The 21,693-nt window shown below is 33.6% G+C and overlaps 2 protein-coding genes across 7 annotated transcripts in view; both read right to left on the reverse strand.

The window, feature by feature from the left end:
* Nucleotides 1-1,758: 1,758 nt before the first annotated feature.
* On the reverse strand, nucleotides 1,759-5,383 carry LOC100853065 (cytochrome b561 and DOMON domain-containing protein At3g07570). Its single transcript, XM_059737767.1, has 4 exons — nucleotides 5,044-5,383; nucleotides 4,536-4,932; nucleotides 2,228-2,514; nucleotides 1,759-2,107 (listed from the first exon to the last, which is right to left on the reverse strand). Exons 1-4 carry the CDS (start codon nucleotides 5,278-5,280, stop codon nucleotides 1,877-1,879), a joined length of 1,152 nt encoding a protein of 383 aa, XP_059593750.1. The 5' UTR covers nucleotides 5,281-5,383; the 3' UTR covers nucleotides 1,759-1,876.
* Nucleotides 5,384-9,205: 3,822 nt separating this feature from the next.
* The window catches only part of LOC100852665 (uncharacterized), a 36,307-nt gene continuing 23,819 nt past the window's right edge, over nucleotides 9,206-21,693 (reverse strand). For 4 of the 6 annotated variants that reach the window (XM_010647775.3, XM_059738306.1, XM_059738309.1 and 1 more), the window contains one exon: nucleotides 9,206-9,793. In XM_010647775.3, the coding sequence (XP_010646077.3) occupies nucleotides 9,610-9,793 (184 nt within the window). In that variant the 3' untranslated portion in view covers nucleotides 9,206-9,609. Of the gene's footprint in view, nucleotides 9,794-19,729; nucleotides 19,780-21,693 lie in introns of all 6 variants that reach the window. The other 2 variants (XM_059738305.1, XM_059738307.1) reach the window with 2 other exon arrangements.

A 21,693-nucleotide genomic window follows, 5' to 3' on the forward strand; every position in this document is an offset into this window, starting at 1 on the left:
ACCGATGTATCCATGATTACCGATATTTTCATCCTTGATTTTTTAACTATGTGAGTGATTATTCAATGTCAACTTCTGAAAAGATCTTCTAAGGATCTAAGTCATTCCTGATTCTTACCCTATCAAATGTTTTCATTAAAAAGTACTTGTCAAAAAGGCTCCAATAAGCAATCTCTAGTAATCAAGTAAGGGAACTCATCTATTAAAATAGAGGGGTAGTAAGGTTGTAAATAGATAATCACATTTTAGGATTTTGCATAAATATCATGTAATATTGTAAACTTGACCACTTAACTTTAAGTTAGTTTAGCTAATTCTAATATAAAACTGTCATAACCATCTTATTATCATTGAGAAACATTTTATCTAGTGTGAAGTACTGGTTGGAAGCCAACTTCTAAAAGGATCCACTTGGGATCTAAGTCATCTTTCTACTTCTCGTCCTACTCAATGATTTTATCAAGAAAAGGCCTTAGTAGAGGCTCATACATGGATGTTCTATTAATGAGCAAGTGAATTTGTAACAACTCACACCCAATTGTATAGATATTGTCCACTTTAAACCCAAATGGGCCCTCACGGTTTTAAAATATGTTTACATGGTTAAGATGAGTTCATACTTATATAACATCACAAACTTTTTCTTCTATCTGATTAGGATATCACAATCACTTCTCATGTAGATAAAACATCTTCGTCGTGTCTCACGGGATTGTAGGGCTAAACTAATAGACACCCCTCATGGGATCAAACAAACCCTTACATCGAGGTTAGGAATAGGCTCTAATACCATTTGTAACGATTTGCACCCAACCAAGTAGATATTATCCACTCTAAACCGAAATGATCCCTCACAATTTTAAAACATATCCACATGGTTAAAAGGAGTTCATACTTATATAGTGTTAAAAATTTTCTCCCTTATTCAATATAGGATATCACAGAATTTATTCAATCTAAATAGCGAGGTTGGATTTTTTAGGTTACCAATATCCATTTTGTGGTAAAAACTTTTATTGAGGTCAATCTTTCTTAACTTAGTTTAACTAATTCTAAAATAAAGTAGCAATAGCACCTTGTTAGTTGCTAAATGGGGAACATTCTAATGGGCATTAAGCTATTATTTGAACCTAAAGTTTTATGAAAATCTACCTTGGGATCTAAATCATCCCTTGAACGTTTCTTGTAGAATTGTTACATTGGGCACTATTCCTATTTTGATTCTAATGTTGTTAATGATCGATCCACATTGTTCGAACATTTGGGTACCATGTCTCATCAAAAGATAGGTTATCCCTCCATCTAATGATCTCTATATGTATATCTTCTAGAAAATATTTTTCTTCCCACCTGACTTTACCACATTTTTACCATGCTATTAAGTGGTAAAAAAGTTTCTTTCCTTTTATGTTTTCACTTTTTCTTCTCTTCCACCATAGATTTGCCTCCTTGTCAAGATGATAAAAACAAAAAGGTGACAAAAGGGATAGGAAGAATAGCAATACTCATAACTTTCACGAGAAAATGATTCATCAGTTTTGATTTCCTTATTTCTTGTCGATCCAAAAATGGTGAAGCTTACTTAACCATCTAGCTAACAACCATGAAGCTTATTCATTTCCCATGAATTTTTAGTTATACATTGTACAATTACATACACATGCTATTTTGGCCATTTTTTAGACATTAATCCATCATTTCTTTGGTGCTGTAGATGGCTTTATTCATTTTCTAGTTTATATGTATTTAGACTCTTAATTCTTCACTAGATCAATAACTATAATTGGCCATTCAAAAGAGGATACACATAGTAAGATCAAAGAGTTAGTGAATAATATTACTAATCAAAACACATGGACTTGCATCATACAAGAAGTTATTTTCTTGCCCACTTCCTAAACTCTGCAACAATTGCGACAATAAGCAAGGAAGCAAGAACAACCCCAAAACCAGCATTCCATCCATTTCCTGCATTGCCTAAATGGATGCCATAGAAAACATTTACTACTGCAAGAGCAATCAAAACTTTCCCCACACCATGATGATACCAATTCCAATATTTTCGCACTTTCGATACCTTGTCTGGTCGTGCCAAAAATGCCGTCACCTATGAAAAGAAATAATGGGAACATGGATCAAACTAATAACAATGTTTATGTTTGCATGCATGCATGTTTACATGAGAGGTGCTTAGATTAATGAAATATGTATCAAGAATTTAACCAACCTGGAGGCACCCGAGCACAAGAATAACAATTCCAAGAGCTTTGTGTTTAGCAACATTTGCATTAATGCGATCATTTAAAACAAGTCCACACACTACTCCTACTGATCCTAATATAAATCCACCTGATTGAATTGAAACGTGGACATAAAACCAAGTCGGATCAAACTGCTTGAAGTAACGAGCAACTATTATTCCAATTGGCATTAGAACACCCCAACCTAGCATATTCAACACGCCATGGCTCATCCTCAGTCTTGAATATGGGGTCTGAACAGTGCCACTTTGACCTATAATATAACACAAAAACCCGAATTAATTATCATTTGTGATCTTCCTCCAAGCAAAGAAACTAGCGTAAACTCATGATTAATTACTATCATGAAATTATTATTATTATTATTATTAGCAATTATTTTAGATATAATGTAACGATCCACACCCAACCGTATAAATATTGTTCGTTCTATGCTCAAGGGGGCTCTCACAGCATTAAAATTCATCTATAAGGTTAAGAAAAGTTTATATTTATATAGTATTAGAAACTCTCTTATCTAATTTGAGATATTATAATCACACCCCCTCTATAGACATAATGTCCTTGTTGTGTCTTATGAGATTACAAAGTCAAACAAATAAAGACTCCTCACGAGGCCAAACAAACCCTCATATCAAGGTCGGAAATGGGTTCTAACACTAGTAATAACAATTTGCACCTAATTATATAGACGCGTTTTAAAATCATGAGGGCTCATTTGGGCTCAAAGTGAACAATATCTACATAATTGGATGTGAATCATTACATAACAATTTGCACCTAATTATATAGACGCGTTTTAAAATCATGAGGGCTCATTTGGGCTCAAAGTGAACAATATCTACATAATTGGATGTGAATCATTACATATATATATATATATATATAATTAATAATGCATGTTCAACATGTCTTTATAGTACTTATTTTTAGATATAACATTCATGTACGATACTTCATGAAACTGTAAATATAATTAATAATGCAATAATTATAGCCAGTATTATCATATAGAAATTCTATACAATAAATAAAAAATCATTTCATTTTTCTTTTACTAGTAGATACATTTTATATTATAAGTATTATTTTTCATAATATTCAGTGTTAAATATCAAATTTATATAGATTTAATATAGGGGCCAGGTGTATTTTAGGAGGGAGCAAGTAGACAATTATAATTACCATTAATATAATAATTGATAATATTGTATTTTTTGCCATAATGAATTATTAACTTTCTGAAGAGTGGGCATCTGTGGTTAATTTTTTGATGAGTTTCCTTTTAAAAGAATAAATAGACATTTATAATATTCATAGAATGGAATAACATTGACCTGGTTACCATAAGAGAACAATAATTAAAAATTATTTTTTTTATAAATTAATTATTTTAAGATGGCATTTATGCCAAGTATTTATTTAAATATTTCTAAGAGCAAGTTAGAGAAAAATTATTTGTAAAATAGTATTTATATTATAAGAAATATTTTTATGTGTTTATAGTAATTATTTTTTTGGTAGAGTAATGATCTTTCAAAAAAATTGAAATAATTTTAAATAAATGAGACATAACAATCCATCAAAGAAACAAATTGTGACTCAATATTGCACAAAATATTATAATATATCAAGTCAAAAAAATGAGAAAAAAAATCTGAAAAAGCATGGGTTGTAAGGGAGGCAAGATATGTCATTCCTAATCATTTGATGAAGAGTCTAATATTAATTTCATTAATATAATCAAATTTATTAGAACTTTTGGTTTAGAGTTGGGCTTGTGTTAAGAGTTAAATTTTATTGGATCAGCCCACAGACCACTCTTGGCCAGTGCTTGATCAAACAGGGACAGGAGACCTAGATATGGGATTGTGGCTCTAATCTAATTCAATTTTTTTAGTGGCTAAATATAAGGAAGACTTGGTCCTCCATAAGAAGGTTAGCATGTTTCAGCATTGCCATTATTTTATTGTAGCTTGTTGATAGACTCTTTCAAGTGTTTTCAAATCCACTATCATCCTCTCGAAGATTCAACTAGTGATCAAAAACATCTTCTCTTCTAGGAGATAATGATGGTAATTTATCAATTTGATTCAAAAGTTGAACCCGAAAAGTAATAATTTCTTATTGAGTTATTCCTCTTATATGTAGAAATAACGTCTCAGGAAATATCACATTATTAATTTGACCTAAAAGCTTAAACTTATGGATAATTAACAACTCAATATGATAGATTAGAGTAAGGTAGTGGGAGAAGAAGCTATTAGAACTGACCCGTGAGATAATCGATCCTGGTGGAGATCTTGTATTCGTGCTGGGACAAGCGAAATTCGGGGGAAGATGGAAACTGGCCTTGAGGCCCAACTGCATAGAGGAGTTTGGACTGAGGTTGGGTGGTGTCGAGCTGGAAGGCCATGTATATGCGCTGGGATTGCGATAAAGCAGCTGATGTATTGCCCAGTACCTGCAGGCTTCCTTTATTAGGCTCAACCGAGCTTGATTGGGTCCCTCCCAGATAATACTGCTTTATTCCCCCATTAGACCCAACCCACCCCACTATCGCACTGGATCCCACCATAGATCCATCGCTTGAAAACCCTATTGCAATGTAAGCATTTGTATCAGGCGCGGACAAGACAAAGCTCCATAAACTAGATTCTGTCTTTTGATACTGAAAGAAAGAGAAAGAGAAAGAGAAAGATAAGGCCCTATGTAAAGATAGATACATATGAATTTTTCATGATGAAACGGGTTTTTTTTTTTTTTTTTTGGTTGAACTTACTCTAAGGATGAAGCCTTGAGCATCCCAAACAGAAAAGCACTGGAACTTTGTGATGTCAAAGGAGATGCCATTGATGCTGGGACTAGAGCTGCAGGAGTCTGTTTCTGAATTCACAAAAGGGGCATGTGAAATAAAGATGATGAAGAGCAAGAGCAAGGTAACGAAAAAGAAGGATGTTGGCTTCATCTCTTTCTTTCTCTGTGCCCCTCTAGAGATCTGTGTGTCTAGGTATAACATTGGTTTGGTCTAATGGAGCCAAACCTGCGGGTGATGATCTCAATATCGTAAAGAAATGAGACACAAGAAGCAGTTGCCAATGCCCATTATTTTAAAAATGAAGTTGTTATGGTATCTTGGCCACTACTAGACAATAAAAAAATGGTCTTATAGGGTTATGATTAGGTGGTCCATATACCATATTAGAAGTTGTAATGTAGTTCGTGTACTTACGATCTTTATCATCATCATCATCATCCCCACTATCTATATTAATTGGGCTAAGATATTCGGTTTACTATTATATAAGTATATAAGTAAGTCGTTCGTGATGATGATCATCATCATCATCACCATCACCATCACCATCATCCATACTAAATGGGTTTAGAATTTACGATGTGCTATATAAGTATATAAGTCTTTAACATTGTTTAGTGCGTTGGACTTGGTTCTTTTATTAATTTCTTTGAAAGACTAGATCAAAACTACATTGTTTAGTCAACCTGAGAAATTAGTAAGACAAGCAAGCTATTTTTCAATGGGAAATCAAGTTTGGAATCGCCAAAAGGTGGTCCTTTGTGGTAGGATTATCCTACTGACCTTGCCGCCTTGGATTAAATGTAAATTCATTTATCATGAAAAGCAATAAATAAATAAAGGAAAATATACTAATGAATCTAAAATATTTTATTTGGTTAATTTATGGGATAATAAAAATTATTTTAAAACTTATATATTTAAAAAAAAAATTATATGAAAAAGATAAAAAAAAATATATAGATTTGAAAAGTCAAATGAAAAAACTTTAGTAAAGCAACTCACGGTGTTAGAAGTTCACTTTTTACCAACTATTGATTATGACAACTTTTTAGTGTTTTCAAGAATCAAGTATGTGGAAAAACTCAATTCTAACAAATCATCTTATTTGACATATTTTGAAGTAAGATATGAAAATCAAAGGAAATTTATTCTCACTACAAACTTATTCTTGTTGTTTCTTGGCTCTCATGACTAATAGCCTCCATATTATAAATAATTAAGAACAAATTCTTTAAAAAGATTAATAAGAAATTTATCAAAAATGTTTTTAACATTGAAAAACTAATTTTTTTAATCTTAAATAAAAAATAAAAAATAAAAAAACTAGTAATTGTCTAACAAATCCTTATTTTTTATTTTTTCATTTTAGCATTCCTTTTTTTTCTACCTTAAATTTTTTAAGATGTATATGAAATCCTAGTTTCTTTCTCTCATAGGCTATGTTTGCCTCCCGGAAAATACAAGGAAAAATGCAAGAAAAAAAAGTATAAAAGAAAATTAGAAGAAAAGAAAAAATAAAAGAAAATAAAAAATAGAATTAAAATCAGATAATCATTTTATATGCTATTTCAAACTTATTTTACTTATTTTTCCTCCTTCATATAAAAATTAAATAATTTTAAAAAATATAAATTTTTAACTAATTTTTGTATATTTTAGTTTCTTTCCTATTTTTCATATTGAAACCAAATATATAAAAAATCATTTTCTTTAATACTTTCGAAAACTAAACATCACATTAGTTTTCTTGTCTGCTAAGTAAGGCTAAAAATAGTTTTTCTTGCACATGGGATGGTTCAATATACATGTAAAATATAAGAGAGTCACTCAAAAATCATCCAAAACTTTGGAGGTAAACCATTAGTTAATAGAATGGAGTCATTAGGCATTGGACTCAAATCTGGTTTCAAAAAAGCTCTGCAACATAAAAGATTAAGCCCTCTGGAATCAACCTACTTTTATTGGATCTTCATTCTGGTTGGTGAAATAAGAGTTGAAGTGGATATCATATTCAGCAAGTCGGCCATCCGCCTAATGCTTCAAACCTCATGATGCTTTATTGCTTTTTGTATTTCTATGTCCTAAGATGGCGATGGTTCACCAAAAAAGCTGAGGATTCGTCAAGGCTGACATATCCAAGATTGTAATTTGTAACAACTACAACTTAAAGCCCTGTTTGGTTTAAAGGAAAATATTTCTTTTCTAGGGTCTACATTTCCACCATGACGTGGATTCTTTGACACCCAAAATGAGGGATTTGCTAAACATCTAGTGGTCCAAAACACCTCTTGATTTTAGTTTTTACACTCTTCATGTGCTTCAAATAATGTTAAGGGTTGCATTAGAAGATAATTTTTGTTGAAGTGTTTATTATCTTGAAGAAGAAATTGTTATTCGATAAACAAAATCTTTAAATACTATTATATTGTTGGTTTATAACAATAAATTAATTATTTGGATTATATATAATTATGCAATATTTGCTCTTATTTAAAGTATGACATGTATATGAATTTGAATTCTTTTAGGAAAATTGAATCATTGGGCTATCCTAAGCACAAATATCATCAAAATTATATCGAGTGTACGATCACCAAAGTGACACATTGAATATAATTTCAATATATGGCACTTGGGATAGTGGCAAAATCAATTTTTGGCAATAGATAGAAGGATTGTGTTGGCATTTGGTAAGGATAAAACAATTACTAAATCCAAAAGTTTGTCATTGAGTTTCTTGATTAAGTGGATGAAGATAATTAATATAAGCCATAAAAATAATAAATTATATTTCCCTAAGGGGTTATGTATTTTCTAATCATATTATTTAATGATTAATTACCGTTAAAGGTGAATAAGGACTTCTATGATGGAAGACTATATATATGTAATTTGATCACATTAAGAGTTAAATTATTTTGAGGCATATTGATGAACTTCGGAAAGTTCAATGAAAGTTTCATTAATTAATCAATTAGATTTTGAACTAAATTAAATTACCTAAATATTTGATAGGTTTAAGTCACTTAAGCTCAACTAGAGAACCATATAAATACTTTTTTAGAGGTTAGGGTTTTCAATAAAGTTGTCTTCCATTCTCCAGAGAGAAATGAGAGAGTTTTAGCCTCTACCCTTCTAAATACCCACTTTTAGATTGTCAAGATCAAGGTAGGGTCATCGCAACGGAAGTTCATGGGTCTACAGAACATCTAGAGCATTCATTTTGATTCTACATCGAAATGAAGGGATTTGGGAATGTCCAAATCTAAAGTATTGTATTCTATAGCACTTCATCTAAATCTTTCGTTTAAGAATATGCTTGTTTCCACTTTGCATAAGATTTAGAGAAAGCTTATGAAGATTCACATGTACTTAACTTGATCCAATTATAAAGAATAAAGAGATCCTAGATTCCCTACATTGATAACACTACATTTATTAAATTACAGGCACCAATTTATAAGGAATCCACATTTAATGGATGGTAAGTCACAAATCCGAGCTTCAATTCATTGTAATTTTATAAAATACTAGAATGCAATTGATTTTCTTTAATTAGTTAAGTATTAAACCAACTTTAGAATTGGATTTTAAATAAATCGGTATTTTTCTATGACTTCCAACGGTCCCTACACGAGCTCTTAATTCATAAAAGCACATTTTATTTAAGAGATTTGGATTTGTGATTCACAAGTGTGTATAAGGGTATTTTGGTAAAAATGTCAAATTGCACTAAATCTTATGAATTGACTTTCTAGCCAAATGGGCTAAATTAAGTAACACAAACTTAATTTGAGCTCAAGTTACTTAAGTTTAGGATGAACCCTATATAAACCCCTGGGTTTAGGGTTTAAACCTTTTGCCATTCTATCTTCTAGAATAAATATTTTATGTTGTATTGCTTTCCGTGTTTGCATATTTTAAGATGATGATGGTTCACCAGAATAACTTGGGATTGGTCAAGGCTGGTGTATACAAGAGTGTAACAAGAATACCTTCAAGCCCTGTTTGGTTCAAAGGAAAATATTTTGTCTTCCAGGATCTACATTTCCACTATGGCATGAATTTTTCACATTGGAAGTAAAATATTGCCTTATAACACGATTCAGAATAAGAACAAATAGAATGTAGAAAGTTGTCATGATATTGCCCTTCTAAAAATAGGCTACAGCCTACACCACTGATGATAATCACTAAATATTATGAAAATTATCTGATACACTACTATAATTTGACCCGAGGGTTTTTTACAAGCATTCATACCGTCAGAAACTCCATGAATACACAACTATAATTTGAACTGAAGGTTTTTTTACAAGCATTTATACAGTCAGAAACTCCATGTACACAACCAACTATTCACATTCTATATAAACTACAGCCTTACAATTAAATAAAGAAAAAACAACAGCCTAATCTCTTTCTTTATCCTATTTGGAACTGAGAAGAGAGCAAGATGCAAGTGACCAGTTTTTTCTTTTCGCGTTTCGTTCAAGAGTTCCTAACTCAATTGACCTTGTCAGCAGATTAAGGAGAAGCAGATGGGCCAGGAAGGGTGGGGTTGGCAAGCTCTTCATTCAGCCTCATTGGAAGAATGGACTTGGCAAGCTCTTCATTCAGCCTCATTGGAAGAATGGACTTGGCAAGCTCTTCATTCAGCTTCACTGGAAGTGGTGGCATCTGCTTCATTGCCTTGGGTTCATCATTCAAGCTGCAAAATTTATTTTAGTTAGCAGCAGCCAAATAAGTGAGCATGTGATCGCATATAATTTGTATTCAATAGTGTAGTAACACAAAGCATTGTACTCAATTATGCTCAATATTTATTTTGGTGTATTTTTGGACAGATTAGGGAACCAGGTGGCCCCATAATGTTTTACAAGGTACATTTGAAGGAATAAATCTACCATCGAGGGGAGAAGCAGGGCTCAAAGAATGTGCCAAGGCTAATTGTATGTGATTAAGTTTAGGTCCCCTAGATTTGACACTCCCAATTTTACTTCACTGCTGTGAGATTGTTTTCATCCTAAAATGGTACAAAAGGGACCTAATCAATTCCCAACATCAAAATAGTATCATTATTGGAGGCTTCAAATAATGTGCTGACTACTGAAATGTGTCTTCTAAAATGAAGAGGGGCTGTGGGTGGGGTGGCACTTCTACTTGTCTTGCCCATGCTGCTATATGGGATGCAGAAGGATTCAATACATTACAAGATGTTGAACCACAAAAATTCTTAAAACACGATAGCATGGACAAGACTAATTTAGAAGTAGGTAATTTATTAAAGGCTATTGCAAGCGTATTAGTGTGTTGGCAATTCCGGGTCAAAATTTTCACTGTGCTTCTCCTAGATCAGTCACATCAAGTCCTCCCTTGGACTCTTGCCTCTTCTAAATTGTTCATAATTGAAGATTGTTATAGGAGATGGTAAGTGTTTTTGAGGCGTTGAATGATAGCAAACATTAGTCAATCTGTTTTAAACTTTTATCCACTTATTGAAAAAGGTTTGGCCTACCCTCGCTAAACACCAATTGGTTTTCAGATGAGATGGTCAACGCCCGATCCAAAAATTGGTATCAGAGCCAAGGGTCATAAGTTTGAGTCACAAGAGCGTCATGTTGGGGGAGGGATGTTGGGATGCAACAATCCTGCTCTTAAGCTCAGGGATGGATCACCCAAATGATGGCTATTAGAACAAGCCCGCAGGGTGTGATGTCAAATGTCATAAAAGGTTTGGCCTACCCTCACTAAACACCAATTGGTTTTCAAATGAGATGCTCAAAGCCCACTCTTCTCTATGTTCTTTCACTCTTTTTTTTTCCTCTCCCTTTTCTCTTTTATATTTCAAACCAAATAAATAAACCATCCAAGGCTTTCAATCAGAAGATAAAATCTACTAAGTATAGCCCTGGTGGAGTATAAGAACAAACAGAGATTCAGACATCACTAACCCTACAATGAGAGGTTCAGGCATGGTAAGTCCTCACACAAGAATGCTAAGCACACAGCCTACAGCCATTAAGCTTGATGAAACTGGTTATTAGGTATATGGAGTCAGTCAGCCTGGTAACAGGGCAACTTGGTTATGTTATGGGTTGGATAGAAGAGCCGGATGCCAAGAACTCTTGGGGAGACAAGAATTCCTGCAATTCTGTGGCAGCTTTTCTACATGCAGTTGGAGAGATAAGCAGTTTGTTTACATTCCCAATGATCATCAAAGAACCTTCAAATCTTGTGGCCTAAAATCTATTCAAGTAACAAATGTCTGTTGGTTGCATAAGCTTAGAAAAAAAACAGGTGTGATAGCAAGATAGGTCATTTACTGCATATGTTCAAGTTTTTACTTTATTACATGGAATGTTTGACTGACTTCAAGTATCCTGATCTTCTCCAGCTTGCCCCAATGACAAAGAGCTACAAGAAAGTTAAATTGTCACATAGTATTCCAAAAACTTTTCTTCCCAAAAGACTACTCGTTAATCAGGATCCAAACTGTGGAGAGACTCAAAAAGCTGATCCCCAACCAACTCCTTTGATAGGGCAGGCAGCTTACTGCGTAGACAAACAATATGCTTGCCAGTGGCTACAAAGCTAAGCAGCAAATGTCTAGCAATGTCAATAACTCAAGGCCCTCCCTTATCCTGAGAGACTATGGAGAGGAGTTGTTAAGTTGCCCTCCACCAGAATATTAGTAGAACCCAACACGGTTGCCCCCCTCAAACTTTTCTGTAAAGCTAGGATATCCACCTCAATGGCTAGACCAAGACCTAGAGAAGGCTTTACTCTTCCTCATCTGTCATTGAAAAATCTATCCATAGGGAACAACTGTTAAAATTAACACGCAATAAACCTTATAGGGGAGAGACCAATCACCCTCATCACAGCTATCCTTATACATTAACAGCAAGCCTCTGTCCAATCCAACAAGATCAATCTGATGGGAATTCCAAAGAAGACTTTGGTAAATAACATCCATAGCAAGGTGATCTAATAAAAATTATGGCACTAATAGTCAATATACCTCCTATTCTTGTGGATCCTGATGTCCAATCAAGCCAAATCACCCAAAAAAATTAGCTAGCATAATCAACAAGCACAACATTCTCCTCAAAAGCATCAAACAGCATTAACTGTAACATCTCTGGTTTTTGTGTGTGTGCATGTGCATGTAGGTGGTTGGGGTTGGAGGTATCAATTGCAAGGCAACAAAACAAGGGAGGAGAAGATTGTTTGCTCTGCTATGAATAAGCATGACAATTCCAACCAAGAATATAACCCCCTGAATCATTATTGGATGGTCTAAAAACCCCTAATTAACTTGGTTGTTTCTAAGTCCACTTTGAAAATCACCCTCTCTTTATTAGAACAGGACTTTTCATCCACAGTTTCATTAGTTATCAGCACTACATGAAGACTAAGTCAACCCTCAATAAAGGCCACCTGAGAAAAGGAGATAATCTCATAAGGTACATCACAAAACTTACTTGCGAATTTAGCCAAACTCTTGTATAATTTTGTCACCAAACTAATGGTTCTAAAGTATTTAATGATGAAACTTTCTTGGAGTTAAGAAATATAGTGGATTTGATGCTCTTACTAATGATGCCATTATGGTAGAACCGTTCAAAAACTTTCAACAAATCATTTTTAGGCTCCTAGGGCTGGTTCTAAAGTATTTAATAATGAAAGTTTCTTGGAGTTAAGAAATATAGGTGGATCTGATGCTCTTACTAATGATGCCATTATGGTAGAACTGTTCAAAAACTTTCAACAAATCATTTTTAGGCTGCTAGGGCTTTTTCCCTATCCATCTGAAAGATAGCCTCTTTAATCTCTCCTCTTGGAACAACCTCTCTGACCACCCTACCCTCTCCTCAAATATGGGAGACCAGTTCAACCTCTCAAAGCTCCAATTCATGGAACTCCTCTTATAAAGGATGTCAAGGAATCTCAAGATTACTCTCAAAATAACAAGAAGATCGATTGAAATAAGTCCATCCTCTGCTAGAAGACATGTACTTATAAAAATATGTATATTTTGTAACTCCTAGGTTAGCAAATTGACCTTCTATCTAGCTTTACAGTCAAAGAGCATTCAAAATTCTGCAAATCCAAGAATCGAATCTCTAAAGTCCGCTGCCATCCTGGAATATTTATGAAGAACAATAGTTGAATCTTTTTCAACATGAAGGTTAGTAACACTCCACAATGCCTCTCTGTGAATCCCTCCGATAAAGCTATGATCTCTACGTCATACGCCACCTGAACTCTACCGGTTTAGGAAAGCTCTAACCACAATCTCTTATGGTCTCTAGAAACTCCTCAACAGGATTTTCTTGGGACAAGTCACATTTGCTTCAAACCTTATTTGCACCATCTGCAAAGAAGAGAATGGCTACAACATATCTGTTCTCTATCATTGATCTCGTGGGTATTACTTGGCCTTTGTCTCCTCCCATCTATGGATTGGTTAGAGCCTTCAGCTCTAAAAGAGATGCCCAGCTCCTTAAAGAAATATATGACCATGAGTCCAACACTGGGTAATGGATCACCGGGCTCAAATGTAACTATCAATAAGACTGTTAATGTAGTGAATCTAGTGATCATAGTAGGGATCATTACCATTAGATCTATCACTCAAACAACTAGAATTCTGACAGCTACAAAGTACTAATAAATAAATAAAAACTTCTAATTAACTCAGAAGAATAATTGTTCCCTCAGAAATTTTCAATATCAATATGTAAGGAATAACTGCTCCAATTACTATCTCTAACTAAAAAGTGTCATCATAAATGAAATTTTAAATGTCTCTTAATAAATTATCAATGATCCTATAAATTGAGCTGTTAGCATCATTTCAGTCGCTAATGTTTATTCCACATATCATCCAAAAGTCAATCTTCTCCTCACCAGTGTTTTCAATAGGACAAGGACTGTCCACTAATTTACTTAGCACAGTCTATATTCTAACTCATTAGAAAATGTTAAATTGAAACAACCATTTTTCCATGGATCTTTCTTACCTCCTATTTTACATTAAAATATAATAGATGAATGGTCACTCAATGAAAAATCATTTGAATATTCTAATTTCTATCATAATAGTATATAAATCCAATCAGTTCGGTAATCAACTAATAGTGAGTGAATATTAAAAGAAATGGCTAAGTTTGTGGAAATCCAGGATAATGTCAATATCTGATACAATAAGCCTCTTTAGATTATTAAAAACAAAATAAAACAAAACAAAAGGACAGTTTCTCCCACACCCCGACAATTTCGCATCAAGAAAAGTTAAAAAAATGAAGCATCTACTTTCTCCTAATGTAATGATAAGTTTCTATTCCAATATGGAATGAAAGTATAAAATACAGTATGGAAGGAGTTGTGATATTTAGTTCAATCTATGGCTGAAACTACAAGATATAAAAAAATACACCAATCCTAAGGATCCAGCTTAATTGTTTAAACTTAGACTTTGTATCATATAGCTAGGTATGTAGCCATCCAAAGTACACACAATCAAATGTTTGTAATTGGCTCAATCCTAATAGTAACACATTGGGCCAACTTCAATTGCAATTCAAATAAGAAAACAAATGATAATCACCAGATTATGTCATTAGTGTTATGCCAGTTGCTAGCAATTCAAATTTGATCTCCCTCCATACTTCACATGCAGCAGCTAGTTTAGCTCTTCATTTGTTATCTTCACAATAATTTCATTACTCTCATGAGCAAGATCATATCCCTCATTAAAAGCTTGTGCACATGCTTTTGGAGTTGTTTGATTAGATACAGCATTGCATTTTCCCATGGTGCCCTAGTGTTCCTCCACTAAATTGTATTATGGAGTCATAACTTGTAAAATATATCAATTTTTTTTTATGTATCAAGTATTCTAACTTGTTTTCAAATGAAAAAAATAAAAAGAAAGAAGATATGCTGGTACATATATGAATCACATATATATTGGAAAAATGAAATATGGAGCAATATATAACCAATTCCATGAAAAATGGCAAGATTAAAAGAGTTCAAATATAGACATTTATCAATAACATATTTATGAAAACATCAATACCAGATTTTGACAATTGAAGATAACAATGTAAGACATCTTAATATTTAAATTATTATAAAACTCACAAAATAAATCTTTTAAATTTTTAACTCTAATTTTCAGTTCCAAGTTTCAACAAGTCATCTATACTTATACATATTGTTTGTATCCATATGTTTATGTGCCATTTCAAAATTCCAACTTTCCAAGCTCATCATTTTTTTATCAGAAACAAAAAACGTATTAAATATGGACAAAGAAATACAAAAAAAGGATGAAGAATCCTCCTTAAAATACAATGAACTAATCAAAAAGTATGTTTGAAACCTCCAAAATACTAAATAGACCTATATATCAGTACAGTACCACACGGGAATATATATATTGAAAAGAAAAAACAACTTAATGAGAGGAATGCTCCTCTCCTTGCTACCCTAAACATTTCGATCCACACACCAAATACCAATCGATCTGAATTACATTGAGAGGAATGTCCTTAAATGTTGTGGAGGGAAGAGGCCTAAAAAGAGGAGGAGAAATGAATGAGCTCCCAAAGAATCTTTGAAGTCCTTACCTAGTCCTAAAAAATCTTAACATTTCTTTCCTGCTAAACAAACCAACTAACATTAGACAAGCGATTTCCAAAGAACTATGCCTTAAATGGAGCTCCCCAAGCCCTTATATGAGATGGTCATTATGTCATAAATACTCCTCGAAGAAACCCAATCTAGTTGGCTACTATGAATAGTTGATGTCATAACCTCAAAGTCAATGGACAATGTAAACAAAGATGGCCCATCATTTCTTCACTCCATACACAGTAGATATCAAGACCTAGGGTTTTGTAGGTTCTCCTTAACGGTAGCATATCATAATGTTTACCTTCTAGCATGCCACTAGCCAAGTAAAGGCCTTGACCTTAGATGAAACTTTAGATTTCCATAAAAATGTAGCTAATAGAAAGGAATTGGATTTGAAGGATTGGATAAGGCTAAAAATAAAGACTTTACTGTAAATAATCATAAAGAAGATAATAACCAAGCTCTCGTATCGGGAACGAATGGAAATAAATATACACAAGTGAAAGAGGACATGAGTCTTTCAAGATCTTCTATCTCCAAGTTAGAGAGGTTATGGTGGAAATTAAGTTTCCAAAAGAGAGGGAAAGAGAAGCCAAAAATTGGTGAGATAGGAAGATTTTTAACTATGACAATTCTTAATAAACTAATTGCGAGTACAAAGGTTGACACCCTCCCCCTCCCCCTTCCCCAACCACCACCACAAATCTTCCTTAAAATGGATTCTGATCCTATCACCCACAACAAAATAAGTGTATCTGGAAAAATCCCGAAAGACATTTGTAATAGTCTTTCAGGGACATTGATGGAACCACCTAACTATAATGTTGGCGTCCTACCCATCAAAGTATGTCCTATAGCTACTCTAAATAACCCAATGCCAAAGAGCATAACTTTCTTTAGGAAACCTCCACTGTCACTTCCCTTAAAGAGCACAATTCCTCAGAGGAATCTTCCCAAACCCATTTGCACCTTACATTTGCAAACTAGGTCCCAACCAATGAGATGATTTGTTTTACAATCCCCAACCCATAATCAAAGAAAATCCCTTTACATTTTCTCAATCTTTAACAACATTAACAATGAAATTTTAAAAAGGGAAAGGAAATAGCTAAGGATGTGAGACAAGCACAACTCAATGAGAGTTATCCTTTTACCTAACAACAAAACAACTTTGTTTCCATCCATCTTCACAAAATTCTTTCAATCAATAAATCCCAAAAAACACTTGTCATTGGGTTCCCCCCTAGAAAAAGACCAAGATAGGGTAGACATCAATCAAAGACCTTGCATTCAGGCAACAAGACCAACCTAGTGATCTAATCCTAGCCTATGTTGATGCATATTCTTGTCTAGATTGATTTAAGTCCAAATATGTGGCCAAAAATCAACAAAATTAGCTTGAGATTTTGAAAATCTACATGACAAGCTTTAGAAAAAAATGGTGTCATCTGCAAATTGCACATGGGACACCTTAATCCTACTCTTACCCATAAGAAAGCCTTCTAATAACCTGCTCTCAACAACATCCTACTTAAAACATTGACTACAATGGTGAAGAGGAAAAGGGCTAGGGGATATCCTAAACGTCTAATTGCTTTAACCCAACCTTTAGCATTTCCGTTAATTAAGATTGCAAAATTGGTTGTAGACAAGCAACCCCTCATCTAAGTCCTTCATCTAGTACTAAATCCCTCATTTTTGAGGATATAGTCCAAAAAACCCCAATCCACATGATGATAAGCCTTTTCAAAATCAAATTTGAAGACTACCCTTCCTCTCGAAAATGCATTTTCTTATCCCCCATCTCATTAGCCATCAACACTATATCCAGGATTTCACTCCCTTAAAAAAAAAATGCTCTTTGGGAAGCATGAATGGTTTCATGAAGAAAATTCATATATCCCTTAATAAAACTTTAGCTATGATATTATACAAATATATGGTCAAGCTAATAGGTCTGAAATTTGAAATCTTGTTGGTTTGACTCCTTTTTGGCATAAGTGTTATTACCCCAGTATTGGAAACTCTTAAAACACACTTGATAAATCCTCCTTAAGCACATCCTAACACTCTTGAAACATTGCAATGATGAAACCTTCAAGCCTAGGAGCCTTGTCCTTATCTAACTGAAAAATGGTCATGTGAATCTCCTATTCGGTAAAGGGGCAATTCAACCAAATAGCACTCTCTACAAAGATGAGTGACCAATCTAAACCTTCTCAGCTCTAAGACTTTCCAAGGGGACTCAAATATAACTTTTCAAAAAAATCCAATATTTCCTCTAATTACTTTCAATGTTATTTAGAAGTGCCTTTTCATCATTAGAGAACTTCTTATTACATCTACCATTAACCATCCTATGGAAAAATCTAGAGTTAAAATCCCCTCACCCTAGCTTTTTGTCTTCAATGCACCTCTTACCTTAACAACATTTCCTCCAACTACCCCTTTCTCAAGGCCCTCAAAGCAGAGAGCTAGGGAGTTAGATTCCTTTCTTGCTCAATGACATCAATGCTAGCAATATATATATATATATAGATATATAATATATATTTTAATCAAAATCAATGCTAGTAATATTAGTAAGGATATTCTTCTTCCTCTCCTTTAACCCTATGAAAGACACCCTATTCCATTCTTTCAGTTTCGATTTAACAAATTGTAGCTTCTTCATGAACTTATGACCTTCTCACCCTTCACTCTACAACTCCCTCCAACAAGTACTAAATCTTTCCTTGAAATCTGCATGGAGCAACCACATAGTCTCAAATGTAAAAGAAGTTAGTCCCCACTTAAAATGATTGGCATTTAAAATAATCAGGTAATGATCAAAAGTCAACCTAGGAAGATCTTCTTGGAGACTTTAGGGAAATCTTTGCTCCCATTCATTTGAATATAAAAATATATCCAATCTCTTGTATACAAGGGAGTATTGCATATTTGACCAAGTATGGTAAAGAATTGCCTATAAAGAATAATCGGTAAAGAATAAATATATCAAGCAAAGTTTTCAATCACCATTGTATTCAAGGTCAGAATCTAAATCATTTAAATAACAACATTGTAATATTTATTACAAGAATAAATTTACTTAAATTTCAAACTTTCACGTGTGCTTTTAACATGTGCTTAGAGTTTTCAAGCAAGATTATTTTACCTCTTTCTTTCCTTTTTATCATCCATTTCTTTAAAGTATATTATAAATTATTAACATAATATTCTTCATCTAAAGAAAAGTTTATAATTTCACATATTTTTTATTATAAGTCATGTTTTGCAATTTGTCAAAAGACTTTGGAATGAAGACTTACTAGGGATTTTTCTTTGATATCTTCCAAGATGGAGCCTTTGGTTGATGTTACATGGAAAAAACCCTAATTTTATCAAAGAGTAGAGATATTACTAATACTATTCCTTTGTCTTTGACCTATCACTAATACTATACCTCTGGTGTGCCCTACCACCCTAAATCTTATTGATGGAAGCATCTCAATCTTTGTATGGTTTCATCATTAAGTTTATTCCTATTACCATTGAAAATATGGTTAGCATTTCCAAATTTGAGTGTGTTAGTGTCGAGTATCACACATGCCTTCACTCTTGATAGGGCTACATAAAGCCTTCACTTTGTTTGAAATGTAAAGAAATTCACTAGCATGGTAAGAGCCAACTAAAGTTCAAGATCTAGTTTATCACCTATAGGTTTGGAACCCTAATCCTTTGCAACCTATAAATACCAGATCTCTCATCTTCCCATTTGAGAACCTTATCTCATTGCAAAGCCATTTTGATTTCAATGGCCATCTCAAGAATTTTTTTTCAATCTTATTTATCAAAAGCTACTAAAATAGCTAATTATATTGTGTAGGACAACCAATTTTGGAAAATTGGTAGTTCAACATGGTATACCATGTTAGACAACCACAATCAACCTCTTTTAGGCTTACTTAATAAATTCAGGATATAAATATATAGTAATGAGATTCAAATATATTACCTCCCACCAAATGAGACTTTGATACCACGTGTAAGCCCCAAAGATACAGGCTACATATAAAGGAGGGTGTTAGAGTGCATGATATACATTGTGGGCCCAAAGCCTACAAGTTCAAGCTTTTTGGAAAATTGGTAGTTCATTATATTGTTATATAGTACATTCAATCATGTGTCATAACCATATCATAAAATATAGTTAAATAAAAAAATGAAAGGTGATACGCATCATTTTACATAAAGGAATATATCATGTCATTATATCATATTATATATCATAAGTTTTTAAGAACTATAGTGAATATCCTAACGTAAATCCATTAAACCATCATGCTTCTTTAACTAGAACTATATATTGTACTTCAACCACTTATAAACATGAACTGCCTTTCTAAGGGTTTGGTTCTAATGGAAACAAGGTTGGACTTGTGACAAAGATCCAGCTGGCCCTTGGTCCTATAATCCTCAAGGCCTTCTTAAAATTTATGGACTTTATTGGGCTTGGGGGCTTGGGTCTAGTTAAGTCCTTCAACCCACAAATACCATCTTATATTTTGGAGAATTCTAATTTTGAATAGTTGTTCCTTTTTAATTTCAAGTTTTCTTTTAAATTACACCTGTTTTTTACTTTTTATACAAGATGGTTTGTAAAACAAATACTCCATCTAACAATGTTTTTGGACACATCTTTTGTTTTTTTTTTTTTCTTGACAAGTTAGAAACGCATATGCCATCTAAAATTCTACTAAAAAGTTACTGTAATGCCATAGGTGACATATACAGTTTTAATATAGGTTCTTTTAAAAAAAGAAAGTTACATTAAAACCATAGGTGGCACCTGTGATTTTAATGTAAAATTTCTTTTTAATGAAAAAAAAAATACTAAAACCATAGCTCCTACATGCAATTTTTTCATAATTTCTTTTAAATTATAAAACTATATTATTTTTCTGAACCCATATGTCAGACCTGCAGTTTCCAGAGAAAATTTTGAACCAGAATTTTCTGATTTTCACCTTCATACGCTTGTAGTTGGAGGATCCAAATTTTTATCAGTAGGAACCCACTTAATTTCACCATAAAATTTTTAAGCCCAATCCTAATCAACTGTCCCAAACTGGCTTCTTTCTTCTCTTTCAAAAATTATGAACCTTCTCTTCCCTCCTTAACCACCTAATCAAATTTCCCTTTAAGATGCAGCCATGCCTCTCCCTACCTTTCACACTCGCTCGGTGAGTCTGCTCAGAATTATTTCTGGATCCAGCATCCTTCCTTATCATCTCCCCATCCGCCATCTCTGAAATAGCCTCTGCAACAGCGGTGGGTTGCACCATACATGAGATCCAGCAATTAACAACTTCAATCAGTGGTGGTAGCCACCTCCCTTCTTCCGTTTCAACATATATCAAAGCAATGGACAATTCCAACAAAGAGTTTATCTTAAGATGGATGTTGGAAAATCGGCACACCATTTTCTGATTGTTTTAAGCATTCCACTTGTCCATAAATGGAAAGGCAGTCTAAGAACTTCCAGCCACCCATATTAAAAGGTTGGACTGTTTTCCATGTTGATTGCCTTCATCCATCCAAGGGTAAAGACTTTCCTTTAAGATTTCCAAATCTTCAATGTACTAAGCTCCATTCACATTTCGTATGATCCAACAAAAAGGGATCTTCAACTGCTGAGACTTATGGGATTCAGCCAAGTAGCAATTTGGCCTCTGATAGTGATGGTCTGATCTAATTATCATGAGGATATGCCTTAATTAATACCATAACATTAGGAAGGATGGTAGAATACAAAGTCAGAGCTAGGCCGATCCTCAATGAAAAAGAAAGCAATGGTGTGTGGCACCCTATGGTCTCAGCTAAGATCATCAATGTGTGACCAATCCACCAATTAGTGTAGTTTGTTGCGCACAACTGCTCTTGACCACAAAGAAAAAAGCTCTTTGCCTTTTTGCATTT

This window comes from Vitis vinifera, chromosome 7 (assembly GCF_030704535.1).
Source record: "Vitis vinifera cultivar Pinot Noir 40024 chromosome 7, ASM3070453v1".
NCBI lineage: Eukaryota > Viridiplantae > Streptophyta > Magnoliopsida > Vitales > Vitaceae > Vitis > Vitis vinifera.